The following is a 19,111-nucleotide window of genomic DNA, read 5'->3' on the forward strand; positions in this document are numbered from 1 at the left end:
TTTCCTCTCTTACAGTCTGCTCTTTACCTCCTAACTCCTTTTCTTCTCCCCACGAGTTGCTTTCTTTTATCGTGGTCCTGGTTTTAAGAGCTGCCCCACTGCTTTCCCTAGAAATACCAGACCTCCTACAGCCTAAATTGTGCTATGGTGGACTCCTGAATGCTAACGTGCCTTCCGTGTTAAACGTGCTGCCTGGAAAATCTTCGGTTGTCGACGATCTACACCGGACCGCATCCGTTATCTCTTACTATTTCAGCATGCATCTGCTGCTTTCTACCATACCATCCGTCAGGCCAAACGCCACAGTTGGATGTCCTTTATCTCTAGCATTTCATGGACACTCCCACTGCAGCACTTTGGTCTTATATCCATAGAATCTCTGGAGAGCATATCCTGCCTCGGGCTCCTGTTCTTTCTTTGGATGGTTGTTTTGCAGCTGATGCTTCCTTGGTTGCTGAAGCTTTAGGTAGTTATTTTTGTCTTGTAAGTGCAGGGTCCCACCCTTTTCCAGATTTTTACTATATTAACTAAATCTCTTTCTGAATCTGTCCTGATTTCTTTCATTTTGTCTGCCAGCAGGGCTATTAATTCTCTTTTCTCTCTCCACGAGTTGTCGTCCACACTTAAGTTGTGTAAAGACTCCAGTGAGGGTCTTGATGGTATTCACTATAGTATGTTGAAACATCTCTCATGATGCCTTATCTTTTCTCTTGGCCCATTACAATAGGATTTGGTCTGAGGGTTTCTTTCCTCCTACTTGGTGTGTGGTGGTCACTCTCCCATTCCTTCAGCCTGGTAAAACCAGCCACCTTCCTCAAGACTACTGTCCCATCACTGTGACCAGTTGTTCATTTATGTATGATCGTCGACTTATGTGGCACCTTGAGTCCAGCTGTCTTCGTTCCCCCATATAGTTTAGAGATTGAAAAGCTCGTAGCACTTTAGATCCTCTCCTTCATTTGGAGTATTTTATCATTTCTGCCTTTTCCCATCACCAGTCTGTTATTGCTGTATTTTTTTATTTGGAAATGGCATACGATACTACATGGTGATATGATATATTCTGCGGTCTTCTTTCCCTTGGTCATCATGGTAGCATTGGTGTGTTTCCTCAAAATTTCCTTTCCCTCCTAACCTTCCGTGTCCACCTTGGTGCCCATGTTTCTCATGCCTTCCCCCAGCGTGAAGGTGTCCCTCAGGGCTGTGTCCTCATTACTACTCCTTTGGGTATTAGCGGTATTGTCTCTCCCCTCCTCCCACAGTTTCTGCCTCTCTCTGTGTTGTTGATTTTGCTCTTTATGCTGCAGATTTGGATCTCCCTCGTTTCCAATCTCTTAATCAGTTTGCCACTACAGCTGCCTCCACTTGGGCCACCACCCATGGTTTTTGCTTCTCTACCTCCAAGTCATATGCAGTGTCATTTACCCTTTTATCTGTATGACACCCCTCTTCCATATCGATCTTTTGCAACCTTTCTTGGTCTTGTTTTTGACTCTCGGTTAAGCTGGAACATGCAGTTTCTTTCCTTCATTCTTCCTCTCTTCTTCGTCTTTGCTTGCTACAAACTCCGTCTCATCTTTCGTGGGGCGCTGCTCATACCACGTTTCTTTGTCTCCATTCTGTTCTTATTCTTTCTAAACTCCATTATGGGTGTTTAGTTTGTTCTTCTGCCTCTGCCAGTACTCTTTTGATACTTGTGTCCCTTCATACTGGTCTCCATTTAGCCATAAGTGCCTCTTGGTCAGCCTCAGCCACAAGCCTTTGCATTGAATCGGGCATCCCCCCCTCCTCTCCTCTCGTCATTCTCTCCTTACGGTTAAGTCTTGTGCATGCCTGCTTCAGTTTTCTTCTAAGAAATTGCTCCACCCTCAGGGCTCTTCTTTGGTGAGCCACAGCTTGCAGATGCGAGTATTTTTCCCTTCAGCGAACAAATTTTACATGCAAGTCGCCTTTTGGTGAGGAGAAAATACATCCACTTCAAAATCCAGTAAACTACAAAAAAGTAAATCTCATTTAAATGAACAAAAAAGCACGTTGTGATCGATTATTAAGTCTTTCCTTGTGAATGTTTAAAAATAGACAATATGTAAATAAATAAATATATTTATTGCTCTTAAAATATTTTGGTTCGTAGTCAGTTTGGCTACTAAAAATTTATTTGGCTCGTAAATCTGAAACCTTACGAGCCAAAGGGCTTGCAACCATCGGCAGTTAGCAAGACCCTTGATGCTCCTCCCTCTCTCCGCCGTTCTCTTCAGTCTGCCTCTCATCTCCTCTTTGCTTTCTCCTTCTGTGTCCCTGCTCTTCTTCAGTCTATGGGTATCACCTTTCCACGCATTCTTCCCCTTCATCCCGTTTCTTTCCCCCCTTGGCTTCTACCTCCTCCAGTGGTCTGTTCTTCGTTTCTCCCTTGTTCTTGCTCTCTTCTTTCTCCTGCTGCTTACTGCTCCCTTTTTCTTGAACACGTGTCTTCTCAATCTTCTGCTACTCCTATCTTTACCAATGGTTCCAAATCTCTTCGCAGTGTTGGTTTTGCTGTTGTCTTCCCTGAGTTTTCATTTTCCAGTTTCCTTCCTTCTGTTGCGGGAGTTCTCACAGGAGAACCATATGTTATTTTTTTCGCCCTGAAGTCTCTCTTTTGTTATCATCTCTGATTATCACAGTGCACTTTCTTTTTATAAGTCTCTTATTCCTTTCATCCCCTTGTCACCCAGATTCAAGAGTTGCTATTCCGTTTTTGTGCGTTAGAAGTTGATTCAGTCTTGCTGGGTCCCTGGTCATTTTGAGATTACTGGTAATGAACGTGTAGTCTTACTGGCTCGTTCTGCTGCGCTGTCTCTCATGCTTTCTCCTCAACCCATTCCTGCTCTTGATTGTTTTCCTATTCTTACTTGCCCTGTCCGTGGCCTCTGGCAAACTTCCAAGGATTCGCAGGTCACTTACAAGCTTCATCTCATTAAACCTTTTGTTCTTCCTGGGTCTATTTCCACTCACCCCAATCGCCGATGGGAGATTGTCCTTGCTCGTCTACACTTGGGCCACACTCGGCTCACTCATAGTCAGTTTACGAGTGGTGTCCCCCCGCCATTTTGTTCACACTATCTGCCCCATGACTATCCAACTTTTTCTCAACTGCCCATTCATACTTCACAAGTTATTCTGCTTTTCCCTTCCACTCACTATTACCCTGTGCCTCATTTGCCTACCAATTTCCTTGGTGATTTTTGTACTTTTTCTGTTTCTGATATTATTGTTAATCTTTCTGCTCTGCATCTAATTGTCTTCCATTCCTTGCTGCCTTAGTGCCACATAGCCTCTCTAGGCTTGGTGCAAATTTTTATCATCTCACTATTCATTCACTCATTCAGGATCATAGTGTCCCCCAGAATCCTCTAGCTGTGTGATCTTTTTATACAACACTCACTCCTTGCTTGTCCCACCCCCCCTAGCCTTTTAATATCAAGTAAGACTCATGATCATAAGGCTGTCCAATTTAACCTGAAGAATTCATCTCTCTATTCCCAGATGCCTAACTCCGTAAGGAATGGCCACAAACAAATCACCTCCATGTTGCCCTGTCCTCCGTCATTTCACTGCTTTGCTCCCAACTCACACCCCCCTCACTCATATACCTCACTCCATCCCTCCATCTCATCCTTGGTCTCCCCCTCCCTCTTCCTCCCTCCATCTCACTCACATACACTCGCCTCATCAGTCTCTCGCTCTCCATCCTCTCAACCTGACCAAACCTGAAAAATAAGATGTTTTAATAATATGGTTAAGAATACACAAAAGCAACTTGTGTTTACTATATACTTTACCAAATGTCTGTACAGAAATAGATATTAAAATTTCACAAGAACAAAGAAAAGTTTCAACCATATCAGAGGCAATATTGATACCTGCAATGATAAACTTTATATGTAGCAGCAATGATACACTGCTTAACAATTTATATATATATATATATATATGCATCCTTCTCAAAATGCACTTTTATCATAGAAGAATCTGTTATGAGCTTGGAAAGTTCTCCTGACCTACTGAAATAGCAATATTGCACATAACCTAAGACTAACGCACTGAATATTTTCTCTGCGATCAGTAGTCTGTGTAACGCAGGAAAATTACATGTAGGACCAGAAAAATACTGTGGATATTGGCACAACTCAAAACTTTCATTATAAAACATACTGAATGTAGGACTGCTGATAGTAGTCTGCTGTAACAACCTTCAGTCTACAGATCAGTTAACCCTCAATTATCACAGATGTTACATCTTAGTAATACCAGTACAGTAATAAGGGACAATACAAATGAAAATATTAAGGTTATGTCTAAGGTTAGTGGTAGGTGGGGGCACTCACCATCCACTCACTCAATGTAGTGCTGCCCTTGGGTGACCACCCATTCCTCTCTTCCTTCCTTCCTCTTCTGTCTTTCTTTCCTTCATTCTTTCCTCCTCTTCCTATTTATGAGCAACTGTACACTGAGTGACAAGCCAAATGGTTTCCTGTACACCAGGAAACCATTTACTATGCTGGGTGGTAACCATATAACCAGATTATGGTACCTGGTGGTTTAGTGGGTAATTAAGGTGCTCCAGCTAGATTATGCCTGTGCAGGTTTATATCCAAGAGGTGGTTGGGGTTTATTGCCCATTTAATCCATTCAGGGATGAGTAAGGCTGGTCACTCTCATCTTAAATGTCAGGACAAACTCTCCTAGCCCTGGACTTCTATGCTCCTCATGGGGTAACACTGGCTTAGATGATGATGATGATGATGTGTAAATGTAAAGGGGGGGAGGGGCAAATGCCATAACATTCAGCCTAGGATCTCATCTCCATAACTTAGGCCTCTCAGCTTGTGGTGGGTTATTCACCCACTCCTGGGGAACAAGGCCTTTGTATCATCCAGGCTACCACAGTTACCTCTCCTAGGTGTTACCTAGATATTCATTTTGTCTACCAATGCACAATGGGTAGACAGACACCAGGACTGAGTGGTGCCAACTGCCCCTACCAGGACTTGAACTCTGGCACCACTAAGCTGATAGCTTTGTAGCTACCAATGTTAACCACCCAGCCACTGCATCAATGATTTGTTGAATCATATATAAATAATAAAATTATGGTGAAGTGATGGAAATGGTGTAGTATAAATAAAACAAGCATGGTACTGTGGAAATGAAAATGGGTATATAAATTAAGTTGGTACTATCCTTCATCTGTGATAATGGAAGGCTTAACTGCTTTCTGTATGGGTCAAGGCTTCATCATTGTAAGATTTCAGCATTAAGGCAGATCAATTCTTTTCAGGTGAAGTACAAGGGGGAGTGGAATGTCTCCTAAACAATACTTGCATCTTAACTGTTGTACTTACATATCCACTACAGTGAAAATGGCAGCTAAAACACCAGATGGGTATCTCAACAGAGATAGTATTCTTATTTGGCATAAGGTGACACATGAACTGCAAGTTTTGCTACCTGTCCATAACTTTAGGTAAGCAGTGCTGTATTCTGCAAGTCTACAGTGATCTCAGCAGATGATTAAGTATACTGTATATAAGTTTGGTTATAAACAGTAGCAATAACAAGTGTGACATGGGTGATCATAAAAGTATAAGAAGTGTGGCTGCATAAAACAATAATGTATCAGAACAGTAAACCTCCCAATTGCATATAAGCCATTTGCTTTGAATAACTGTGCTAATAAAAACAAGTGAACAAATAAATTTTTTATATGTACTTGTATTACAAAAAAAAAAAAAAAAAAAAAAAAAAAAAAAAAGGTTAAAATGGCATGGCATATTAAAACTTGTAAAGTACAACATATCTGTGCTAGTGACACTTTACTATGGCTGTGAACCTTGCCTTACTAGCTGATGAGACAGGGTGAATTTGAAACAAGTTTCAAGAGTTCATCTTTCTGACCTATGAATAATTGTGTTTCTGGGTGCATCTAGTGAGTGTACTACACTACCCTACATCAGCTTGGTGCTGTTACAGGAATCAGAACTAATTGGACTACTTTTGCTACCAAACATCGTAACACATCCCAACGTCACCTCAGAGGTCCACACACCAACTCACCAACATACTGTACTTCATGGACTTGCATCTGTGTACAGTACTGTACATGTACTCTTTTTCACTGTCACCTGATGATTCCGTTACAGTATATTACTCAATACTGTATCATAAATATAAAAGGTTCTAGGTTACAGTGGCCTAGTCTTGGGCCTCTGCCTCTCAGAGGGGTTCATATAGGAGATTAAGATTTTATCATTTACCATAAATAAAAAAATTAGGTACTGTATCAAGGGAAAAAAAAAAAAAAAAGGAAACTTATTTCATAATGTCTAGTCAAGAACACATAAAGGTACTGCTGATCCTGACCGATGGTTCCAGACCAGATAGGTGTATATTAAATACACCACAGACAACTCAATCCAGAAACAAGTTCTCAGACTTTTCCAGACAATGCACTTACTGTACATTTCCTAATATGTGCAGGGGGAACCGTAAGGAATGTGACATGAAGTGCTTATCAGCATCAATCACTTTCAGTGTTGAAAAACAGTCATCCAGCTCATGACACAAGATGTACTGGGTATTTCAGTATACAGTCTACTGTATTTATATACAGCATATACATCATTCCCTGCCTGGAAAAATAGAGTACCAGCTCACATGAATTAAAATTCAACAAATTCTGCAAGAATGAATTTACACTGACACCTAACAAACCTACTGTGTGTCAACTTTAACATTACAGTACACTACTGTATATATAGTGCCAAGTTCCATTCTGCAAAACTGAAAATGTCTGTATCATTCTCTTGTATGACCAGTTTTAAGTACAGTATAGTACTGTGATTCATTAAGAAAAGTTCTAAGTGCTTCTCCAAAGTCCAACTCTGTTTTTAATATACAGTATTTATCTATCTCGATTAATATACAGTACTGACAGCTTTTGTATTTTCCTTTTTTTAGTTTTGTGCACACACACACACACACACACACACACACACACACACACACACACACACACACACACACACACACACACACAAACAATCACTAAACATACTAAAATTCAAAGTGCACTTGTGTAAAGGTGTGGAAATTATTCTTTGCACTACAGATCATGATATCATCATCAATATGCAACAATTTACCTCACTTCCATATTCTCTTTTCTGCATCTGTGCCTCTTCATAGCCAGTACAAGCTCTTGCATCCCTGCAGTTACAGTAATCATTTCACCCAACTACTGTATTTCCACTGGGTTTCAACAATATTTATCTGTCAATCCTGATTCAACAAAATATACCCTTTTTGATGGTTACCCATAATTATATATATATATATATATTTGTGGTAGGTGGGGGCGCTCACCATCCACTCACTCGATGTAGTGCTGCTCTCGGGTGTCTGCCCTTTCCTCTCCATCCTTCTTTCCTTTCATTCTCTTCTGTCTTTCTTTCCTTCATTCTTTCCTTGCCCTTCTGCCTACTGGTGACTTAACACTCCCTCTTCTGTCTTTCTTTCCTTCATTCTTTCCTCTTCCTTCAGCCTGTGGGTGACTCTACACTGAGTGACAAGCCAAATGGCTTCCTGTACACCAGGAAAGCATTTACTATGCTGGGTGGTAACCATATAACCAGATTTTGGCGCCTGGTGGTTTTAGTGGGTAATTATTGCACTCCAGTCAGATTGAGCCGGTGAGGGTTTATATCCAAGGGGTAGTTGGGGTTCATTGCTCATGTAATACCACTCAGGGATGAGTGAGGCTGGTCACTCTCATCTTAAATGTTGGGACCAACTGCCTAGCCCCGGGCTCCTACGTTCCTCATGGGGCAATGTAGGATTGGATGATGGATGGGATGGATATATATATATATATATATATATATCTATATATATTTGGTAGGTGGGGGTGCTTACCATCCACTCACTGAATGTAGTGTTGCTCTTGGGTGTTTGCCCTTTCCTCTCCTCCCTCCCTTTCCTTCCTTGCTCTTCACTACTTCTTTACTTCATTCTTTCCTTGTCCTTCTGCCTACAGATGACTTTACACTCCCTCTTTTGTCTTTCTTTCCTTCATACTTTCCTGTTCTTTCTGCCTATGGGTGACTGTACACTGAGTGACAAGCCGAATGGTTTCCCGTACACCGGGAAACCATTTACTATGCTGGGTAGTAATCATATAACCAAAGTATGGCGCCTGGTGGTTTAGTGGGTAACTGCAGTGCTCCAGTTGGATTGAGCTGATGAAGGTTTATATCCAAGGGATGGTTGTGATTATTGTTCACGTAATGCCACTCAGGGATGAGTGAGGCTGGTCACTCTCACCTTAAATGTCAGGACCAACTTGCCTAGCACCGGGCTCCTTATGGGGCAACATAGGATTGGATGAAGGATGGTTGGATGTAGTGCAGCTCTCGGGTGTCTGACTTTTCCTCTCCTCCATCTTTTTTTCCTTCCATCCTCTTCTGTCTTTCTTTCCTTCATTCTTTCCTTGTCCTTCTGCCTACAGGTGACTTTACACTACCTCTTTTGTCTTTCTTTCCTTCATTCTTTCCTCTTCCTTCTGCCTGTGGGTGACTCTACACTGAGTGACAAACCAAATGGTTTCCTGTACACCAGGAAACCATTTACTACACTGGGTGGTAACCATATAACCAAATTTTGGCGCCTGGTGGTTTAGTGGGTAATTATTGCGCTCCAGTCAGATTGAGCTGGTGCAGGTTAATATCCAAGGGGTAGTTGGGGTTTATTGCTCATGTAATGCCACTCAGGGACGAGTGAGGCTGGTCACTCTCATCTTAAATGTCAGGACCAACTGCCTAGCCCTGGGCTCCTACACTCCTCATGGGGCAACGTAGGATTGGATGATATATTTATATATATATATATATGACGAATGAAGAAGTGAAGGAACGTTGTGGGGTAGATGTGGATGTGGTTGAAAAGATTAGGAGAAATACACTGAGGTGGTTTGGACATGTGGAGAGAATGGAGAATGAAAGACTGACTAAGAGGGTGTATGTAGGTGAGGTGGAGGGAGGGAGAGGGAGGGGTAGACCGAAGATGAGGTGGAGGGATGGAGTTGAGAGGTATATGAGGGAGGGGGGGGTGAGTTGGGGGGAGGGGAGTCAAATGGTGGGTGACAGAGTGACTTGGAGGCGTTTTGTCTGCAGCCACCCTTTGCGGGATTAGGGCGTCGGGCTATAGATAGATAGATAGATAGATAGATATATATCTATATATCTATATATATATATCTATATCTTTATATCTATATACATATATATATATATATATATATATATATATATATATATATATATATATATATATATACATACATACACAGTATATATCCATCATCCAATTCCACGTTGCTCCATGAGGAGTGTAGAAGCCTGGGGCTAGGCAATTTGGTCCTGACATTTAAGATGAGAGTGACCAGCCTCACTCATCCCTGAGTGGCATTACATGAGCAAATACCCCAACCACCCTTTCGATATAAACCTTCATCGGCTCAATTCGACTGGAGCGCTGTAATTACCCACTAAACCACCAGGCGCCTATACATACATACATATATATATATATATATATATATATATATATATATATATATATAATCATCATCATGATCATCCAGACCTCCTTTCCCATCCCAGGGTAGGGTGAGGAATAGCAATGTCCAGACAGCCCAAATCTGCCCAATCCAATGGGCCATGCTTCCATTCACTCATCATTCAAGCCCCCGGGATCCTGGCTCTATTGGATACGCCAAACACACACACACACACACACATAAATCTACACTACTGCTCATAAAAAAATTTATCATAAACCTCAACAAACCTGGGCGATGACATTAACACTCTTTGCTCAATTCTTCTGTTTTCTTCAATAGTTTGTTAACAGGACTAAGTTTTCTTTGCTAATATGCTGGATATCTTTAAAAATACTCTTACTTCATAGTACAGCAGTATTACATGACTGAAAAATATTACTAACTAAGACTAGACTATGTTTTCAAATGTTAAAACAGGAGTCAATATGATGAAACACTTGATTCATTCATACATAATACTTCCACACTACACCACAGGCAAATGTTTTCATATACATAGAGTGTAAAACTGAAAAAATAAATAAATAAAAAATTCCATCTTGTAAAACTGAAAAAATAAATAAATAAAAAATTCCATCCCAAGAGATTAACAGATGATATAATATTAACAGAGTAATAGCATTTAACCTTAACAATGCACATCCTCACCTCAAAAGAACTCTTACATGCTTCACACACAAGTTTGTCAAACAAGTAATGTATAAAATATTTAGGTGTATATCACTCTATATGCTGTATATGTGGTACAGTAAATATACTACTGTATCAGATCTTATTCTTCAACCAGCTACTAAAGCTATGAACATAGAGTAAAAAACACATCATCACTATAGTAATGCCCAGAAGTATAGGACAGCCATATTTATCCCAACATTACTCCAGGTACCTGCAACATTTTTTTTTTTTTTTTTTAATACTGTTCACAGTGGCGATGTCAGATTGAGTGCAACAAAGTTTGTGGGGTTCAGTATTTACTGGGTATCTAACAGTACAAGCCCCTATCCTCTGGGGAATGTTTCAATGGCTATCAGAATCACTACATAGTGATTCTCGATTACTTTGTTTTGGAACTCATACTGCAGCATAAAAATGACACAAGTAGTTGGCTGGGACAAAATACTTCCACTTAAAGGTTACACAAGTAGAACAGTTTATATAAGAACTTTGCAACTTAATGGTAGGGAGGGGAAAGTTAATACAGTACTTTTATAGGTGCACCACCAATACTGTTTATGGCAACAAATAATCACAATAACGTATAACCAGCAGAAAAGAACACACAATGCAGTCCTTAGTTATATGACTACACAACAGAAAAAATATTTGAAGCTCTAAATACTCACTTTTGGGTAAAATTCGACCCTAACCATCCAATACCATAGCTTAACATTCTTTCAACACTTGTTGTACAATCACTAATTTTTAACTAAACAAATATAGAGTAACATTTAAAGGCTCTCATAATCTGTACTACTTTGTTCTTATTTTACCACAAAAGGATAAAGTGCATCACCAGACTTTACGTCTTAGTAACACTTTCAGCTGATAAATCAATTTTCCTCTAACTACTGAACCTACATTTTCCCCTCCATGCAGTTCAGGTAAATAGAATACAGTACAGTAAATCCTCATTATATGTAACTCCCCCCCCCCCCTAATTTTGCTATTAAGTCCCCAGTAAAATACATACTGTATAAACTGCCTGTTAACCTTGTCAGTCCAAGTGTCATGTTTGTTTTCCTTGTGTTATCTCCAGACACTTTTAATTAGCTGTGAAACTTTTGAGCTGGGGAGCCTGGATACAGCCTTCATTAATCCCTCCACAATCAGCGGTCCTTTAAGTGGAATGAAGTACTCTTATAAAGCTGTTTTGCCAGTTTCCCCTAATTTACAGTACCAGTCATATGGAAATAGTTTTGATAATTTGGATTCCATCTCTGTCTTATAATGAGGACTGCCTGTACATTACTGGTGCATTGACCCTAAGCCTAAAACCTGCTAGAAATTAAATATCAGTACTATACAGGGAACACTACCCAAGGCTGCCTGAGAGGTGGTTGTTTGTTCAGATGCAGATAAATTTACCTGCTGTAAACATCATGGAAAATTGGAGCTCATTATATGTGCATTTATAGAGCAGATCCAGATAGTTCTATTCAGGATTCAGTACATCCTCTGTTCATGAACTTATATTCCAGTCTGCTTTACTCCAGTCAAATTATCCCTATCACAGAGCTGTTGCTTTTCCTTCTTTTCTGACATACTGTAAGTTATTCAAGCACTAAAGGAGTCCTTTCCACTGGATCTCTTCCCAAAGACAATGAGATGAATAGAGTGGTGATACATGATAAACTGTTCAGATGAATGATGGAGACAGTACAGTACAGAAAACACTGCTACATTTACAGTACCAGTATCAAGACAATAAATACTTTCAAAGATATGACACTCAGTGTTCAGTACAGTACCTGAACTCTGAGACCAAAGAACAAGACGGTCTATATTGAAATGAGCTCATGTGAGAGAACAGACACTATGTATGAGAAAAAATATAAGCTACCCTACATTTTCCAAAATGGGTAAATAATTACATAAGAATATTTTTAATACAACAGCTCCACAAGGTGACAAAGGATATCCAAAAAGTCAGTATCAGAACCCAGGTAGTATGATGTGTTTTTAAATAATGGACAGAAGTTTTGACAGTTGTTGCAAGTGTGCAGTGTGGCACTGATCACTGAAAATTTATAGGGATTCTAATAACAACATTTTTGGCCATGTGTCTGAAAACTGGAATGTTTATTTAAACTGAATTATATCAAGGAGACCAAAGAACACAATACTGTACAATGAATATGAAAATAATGATATTATGTACTCTCATAGGTAGTATTAATATAAATACCCAAAGCTGGGTATAATTATACACTATGGATTATTTAACTCGCTTCAAAACTGTAAAATCTGGCATAGTTTAATACTACATCTCTCTTTCTGTACACAAACTTGAACATGTGTAAGTAAACGATTTCTACATTCACCACTATGGCTATTGTCTGTAATCATTCTTCACTATAACAAACTTTTCGAGTATACACACAAAAACAGATCTGCAGTCACACCTTAAACACTCATTCATATGCATCTGCATTCAAATTTTATGTTGCAACAAATAATCCTTCTATATGTGCACAATCAATGTATTGTATAGTTATTCTGGCCACCACTAATTATTGCAATCATTCTTTCCTTAACAAGAGTAACAACTTTAAACCTCATGTACTGCACAGTTAACAGTTCTCTATCAAAACTTGCAAACCCACTATAAAATCAATGATCTATTTTGAGTCTCGTACATAAGCTATAACCAATTAATTTCACACCTAAATTAACTGGCAAAACTTAAAACCTTGGTAAACAATTACAGTCGCCACAACTTACACCCATGACTAACTTGAATGTGTCGCAGAGCTGCCTGTTCCTATCAGACATGTTTAAGCTGACTGTTACAATACATATATACATACAGACAGACTCATACATAAATACATAAAGACAGACATACACACATACATACAGTACAAGTACACTCACTCATATCTGCCTATCTAATTTCTCACATGCAACCTCTTTACACACTTGACAATTATCAGTGTCACAGAATGTTTGCCAAACACAAACACACACTACAGCCATACCACCCACAACTACAACCAAACTCGCTCAACCACCCATCGAATCAGTGAATAGAAAATAAGAGCCACCAATATTGATGCCCAGGAGTGAGTAGTGACTGTCCATGAGATTTCATTTTCTTCCCTGCTGGTTGACGAGTGTCGATGGCCTGTTAGTGATGACATCCGCCTCCCCAGTGCCTCCACCTCCTGCCGCAGCACCTTCACCTCACCCAGCAAGACATCCTGGCTGGCTGATACCTTGTTCAGTGCCTCCACCAAGCTAGATACAAAATGAGATGTCATGTTAATATACAATTACTGATAATACTGTGCTCCACAATACATAAAAATTTAGGCTTGTGTGTCTTAGCATGCCAAGTTTTGTCTTTCCTTGCTCTCCAGCTTGGAATTTTGAGTGATATGGGCAGAACCTTCCTTGACTAAATGAAATACGACGACAAATCAGAAAAATAAAGATCTAGACTTTCATGTACAGTGACAGATTTTACTTCAAAACATGAGGAAGACTGCCACAGAAAAGCGACATTAACATAAACATTGTTTACATCATAAAAATGAAATTACACAAAACATCTGAAGGAATCCCGATATGCAGGTAAGCCATGGTACAGCTGATGTTATCTATGGGTTGGGCACTAATACAAGTACCAATACCTGCTAACTCCTTCCCAACAGTTGCCAGAAACTGTCAGGAAATAAGAAATCTGAGATATGCAATAAGATTTGTAAAGTCTCCACTTTGAATAGGTCTGGCTGAGTTTCCTGTCTGAGGGTGATAGCTGAATGGCTCATTACCCTTCCTGCTGCTACATTTCATGGCTGTATCTCCCAAGGTTTATGGTAGCCAGCTATCTAGTAGCACATCACCTTCAGCAATATTCAGAATTTTATACATTACAGTACCACAAACTATTACAATCACTCAATTTGAGTCACTGCAGCCTGAAGCAAAGCTCTGTTAGTTCAGGAAATTTGAAGGTAGATGATTTGCTTACACCCCTGGTGTCATTACACTGTTGAAAATAGTGTACCTCTTGACACCTCTTGAATTTTGTAATACATATGCAAGGCTCAGCCATCATTCAATCTTGCGCTTTTATCTACTGGCATTAACAAATACTGTTACAGGCAATCCTATTACTCCTCAGTGTCACACAGGACTGAGCCCTGGCTATAAAAATCCAAAACATTTAAAGGCAGGAGACAAGCTATGCCCCAGTCATTAAAAAAAAAAAAAAAAAAAAAAAAAAAAAAAAAAGGGGGGGGGGGCCACCCTCAGTTCAAACTGTTGTGTATTAGACACTGCTGTCTCCAACTCAAGTCGTCTTGCCTTGGCAACCAAGCCACTCCCAAGTTCTCGGGCCCCCTGAGGGGCTGGGGGGTTTGCAGTGGTTTGGCCCCCATTCTGTTCTCCTCTTCTGCTTCGACAGCCTCGGCAAAGATGCCACAGCTCCAAGCCCTGCTTGGGCTCCTAACCTCACTAAAACACACTACAACACTCTACAGTCCATACAGAACAAGGCCCTAAAAATAATCACAGGCTGCACAGCTACTACACCCACAGACCACCTACATCAAGAAACCAAAGTCCTCAAAGTCAAGGATCATCTAGACATGAGAGGCACCCAAATTCTTGCTGCAGCCTCCACAAACCCACAACATCCTCTACACTACATGGCAACACATCCACACACACCAAGAGGCATCAAAACAACACCCAGCACACGATATCATACATAAATACTGTCATCTCTCCCCCCTCACCTGCCTCAGGCTAGCTTCCAGAAGCATATCCATATTCAAATCACTTGCCACTCCATTCAGTCACTTAAAGACAACACACAGCTGCATGCACGGCCTCCTGATATCCACCCTTCTAAATCCTATCTCCCTTGTGAAGTCAGGGTCCACCTGGCCAGGCTGAGATGTGGTCATCATCCAGCCCTCTTTAAGTTACCAGAAGAAACTGGATGACTGTTGCTGATGCCTGTCCAAAACGTAACACAGCACCCCATACTATTAAGCACATTATGGAAGACTGCATCGCACACAATCACCTACGCCAACAATACAATATACACTCCTTCAGAGCTCGGTGGGAAAGCCTGGTCTTGGTCGTGGCCTTCCTTATGGACTCGGGGCTGTTCAGCCAGACTACCTAGGGAACAACTACTCCTACTACTCAAGTCGTCTATCACTAAACTATGAGGCACCTAGACAAATGACAACTAAAGCTGAACAGTACTATGGTCATTTGCTTGATGACCCTTTCATGGCATAAAGGCCTGAGCCGAGGCTACTGTAACCCACTCATTTAAGGGTACGTGACCCACTGGCCAGAAGCATACTGTACTGTATGTCAATCTTCAGCCTTTTAAATACTCTGGACTACAGTATCCTACATAGCACCAAACTTGAAAGGGGTATTGTGGAACTAGCACTATACTATTATCTGTTTATTTTTTCTTGGAGGGAACACTTTTCCAGGCCTCAAGCCTTTGGTTCCTTCTTCCTTGTTTTTAAAAAAAAAAAAAAAAAAAAAAAAAAAAAAAAAAAAAAATTCATCCACCTTCACTTGGGGGAGATTCCAGTAGCTCAATGACAGATAAAACAACTCTTTATCCTTTCCAGAGCACCTCTTTTTTACCTGCATTATACTCTAGTATAATCTCTTGTTACAGCTTAGCAATGAAGACAGATAGACAGCATTTTTAAGCAAAGGTAAGGTAGGTTGAGTGCACTCAGAGGGATGGCCACACACTGCATACACTTGTTGATTGTATGTCTCCAGAAGATATAGTATGATACCTGTGGTAGAAAAAATAAATAAAATAATGACTGGTCTAAAAGAGTTCATCACAGATAAGTGAGCAAGCCATTGGTGTAAGCGTAACTTGATCATGAAGTATCTTATGACGTCAGAACTTCGTCACAGTCTTTGTTGTCAAAACACTGAGCTGTTGCCATTACGAGGTCCTCAGAAACAGCCTTACTGGGTGACCCTGACGCCCATATGCAGCAATTCATCACCGGGTGTACCAGTGTACCAAGGTCGCGGTTCCGGTGTCTCACGGGTGCTTTCAAGTGATGTACGGGGGAACATCAAAACACATTTCCAGTAAGGAAGAGGTTACTTGATAGTAATTCATGCAAAATTGTATAGACTGTTCAGACTTTAGTTTAGACAGGTTACCTTGGTGTTAGCACTGCATGATTGGTCCTCTTAACTGGGAGTGGCTGTGAGGATACAGGCTGTGATAGGTCAGGAACATCTTCATGGTCACCCGAACTTGTCTCCTCTGCCTCCGCCTGCTCAAACACACCTCTCAACCTCTCCACACCTCCTACCCGTACCACCTTATCAAGGGCAAAGGGGAGTAAAGGGAAATTAAACATGGGAAAAAAAAAAAAAAAGGGATAACAAATGATAATAAATTTGTGCCCTTTGAAATAGAGAGAACTCAAAACATCTGGACTGATGAAGTCTGATCATGGAGAACAAAATTACTCTACATAGGTATCACCTCAAAGCACCATCACATAATCATAATTATCATTAACTACAAAGTACCTGTACTCTTACTGTTAACCATGATACCTTTACAATCAATCTTCAGAAAATACTGTACATGGGTATCACTTCAAAGCACTATCACACACTGTAATCATCATCACCATCATCAGCTGTTTGATTATCCACTGCAGGACCGGCCTATCCCGACCGAAATCGGGACGTTACAGCCAATGTATCTCTACCATGTGGCTTAGGCTGTCTGGTAGAGATTGTATGTAGGGTGAGATGTGCTTGTAAGTGTAATTGTAGTGTTGGAGTGGCTTTGGATTTGTGTGTAGTCTGTGAACCAAGTGTAATCGGCCTGCACAAGCCGACTGGGTGCAAGCATACTTTACAGTAAGCGACACTGATTCAACTACAGCACCCCTTGTGTCCGCCAATGCAGTACGTGGCTGGGTGAACACTCCCAAAGTTTATTACCCTGGCGGGGCGCGAACCCTGGTCACCCGTGTACAAAACACACTCTCTACCACTGTACCACAAAGGCTCCACTGTAATCATAATCATCATTAACTACAAAATAATCTCATGTCATTAACTACACTACCTTTACAATCAGTTCTCTTCAGAAAAAAAATGCTGCTACGGTAATTTTTTACGTCTTGTGCAAGGTAACAGGAACGCTCAAGAAAAGCAGGAACAGGGATATTTTACTTACATTGCAGCCAAAGGCCACCATGCTCCTGATGAAACAATAAAGGATTGGACAATGGATGGAATAATTACAAAAATACAACCCACCTGAGAGAAACCTTAAGGGCAATAAATAATGACCTGGTAACTCACATCACACTTAGGGTCAACACTGACGATGGAAGCTGTTCTTATCATCGGGGCTTTGTGTCTGGTCTTGGTGGAGATGATGTAACTGAACTCGTACTGGAAGAGATCTGTCCTGGGGTCCCACGGCCGTAGGTCAGAGTGTTTATACACATATGCTCCGCTCACAGGGTCCTTCAGGGGGGAAAATTAAATCAGCTCATCTCAATTCCCTCAACCCAGTGATCATCATCATCATCATCCAGACCTCCTTTCCCACTCTAGGGTGGGGTGAGAAGTAGCAATGTCCAGACAGCCCAAATTTGCCCAATTCAATGGGCCACACTTCCATTCACTCACCATTCAAGCCCCCAGAATCCTGGCTTTATCTGATACACCAAAAACGTTAACCACGTTCTGTAGCTTCAAATAAACATATCCAATAGAGTCAACCTGGATGCTGTCACGTTAAAAAGGGATTGGATGATAGATAAATAGACAGACAGATAGATATATATAAATCCACCCATCCATCATCCAATCCTATATTGCCCCATGAGAAGCATAGGAACCTGGGACTAGGCAACTTGGTACTGACATTTAAGATGAGAGTGACCAGCCCAACTCATTCCTAAGTGGCATTACATGAGCAATAAACCCCAACCACCCCTTGGATATAAACCTACACAGGCTCAGTCCAATTGGAGCACCATAATTAACCACCAAACCACCAGGCACCAAAATTTGGGTATATGGTTACCACCCAGTGCAGTAAATGGTTTCCTGGTGTATAGGAAAACATTTGGCTTGTCACTCACTGTAGAGACACCCATAGGCAGACGAAGGAGGAAAGAAAGACAGAAAGGGAGTGTAAAGTCACCCATTGGCAAAAGATGCAGGAAAGAATTAACCCGTAACATTCCGCCATCAGCATGGTGCCAACAGTACAAAACGCCTAGCTTAATCCCACCGACGTGATGGTGCCGACAGCTAAACTCGTGCACTGTGGCGTGTCTCAAACTATTTCAATCTAGCAAATTTTTTGCTAATGAGAAAATTAACATATTGGCAATACTGTGCCACTGTCCATCATAATAGCATCAGGATGTCATGAATATCACGCCATGTTTCTGCCTCACTGGGCTGGAGGAGGCTGTTGAAATGGTCACATAGACCCTTCTGTCCCTTCATTTAGTGATTCTTCAGAAGAGGAAGACCTGGATGATTCTTCTGGGGAGGAATATGAGCCAGTGGAGGAGGATATTGAGAATGGGGAATCCCCCATTCTCCCCCCCCCCCGTTCTCTCTCATCCCTCCCAGCTGGGTGGGAAAACGTCGCTTGTGGCTTGGGAAACTGGGCTAAAAACACGACGGACAGCCATCCTGCTCTTATTTCTCCTATAAGGAGTACTTTTTTGGCTT

At 40.9% G+C, this 19,111-nt stretch overlaps 1 protein-coding gene across 2 annotated transcripts in view; it reads right to left on the minus strand.

Annotated features, from left to right (window-relative positions):
* Nucleotides 1-13,228: 13,228 nt before the first annotated feature.
* The window catches only part of Orp8 (Oxysterol-binding protein-related protein 8), a 234,742-nt gene continuing 228,859 nt past the window's right edge, over nucleotides 13,229-19,111 (minus strand). For both annotated transcript variants that reach the window (XM_080283821.1, XM_080283822.1), the window contains 3 exons: nucleotides 17,717-17,884; nucleotides 16,550-16,713; nucleotides 13,229-13,615 (listed from right to left, as the gene is read on the minus strand). In XM_080283821.1, coding sequence (XP_080139947.1) covers nucleotides 13,366-13,615; nucleotides 16,550-16,713; nucleotides 17,717-17,884 — 582 coding nt within the window. In that variant the 3' untranslated portion in view covers nucleotides 13,229-13,365. The remainder of the gene's footprint in view (nucleotides 13,616-16,549; nucleotides 16,714-17,716; nucleotides 17,885-19,111) is intronic.

This window comes from Coenobita brevimanus, chromosome 98, assembly GCF_032717465.1.
Source record: "Coenobita brevimanus isolate Jiangsu-jjx chromosome 98, ASM3271746v2, whole genome shotgun sequence".
Classification (NCBI taxonomy): Eukaryota; Metazoa; Arthropoda; class Malacostraca; order Decapoda; family Coenobitidae; genus Coenobita; species Coenobita brevimanus.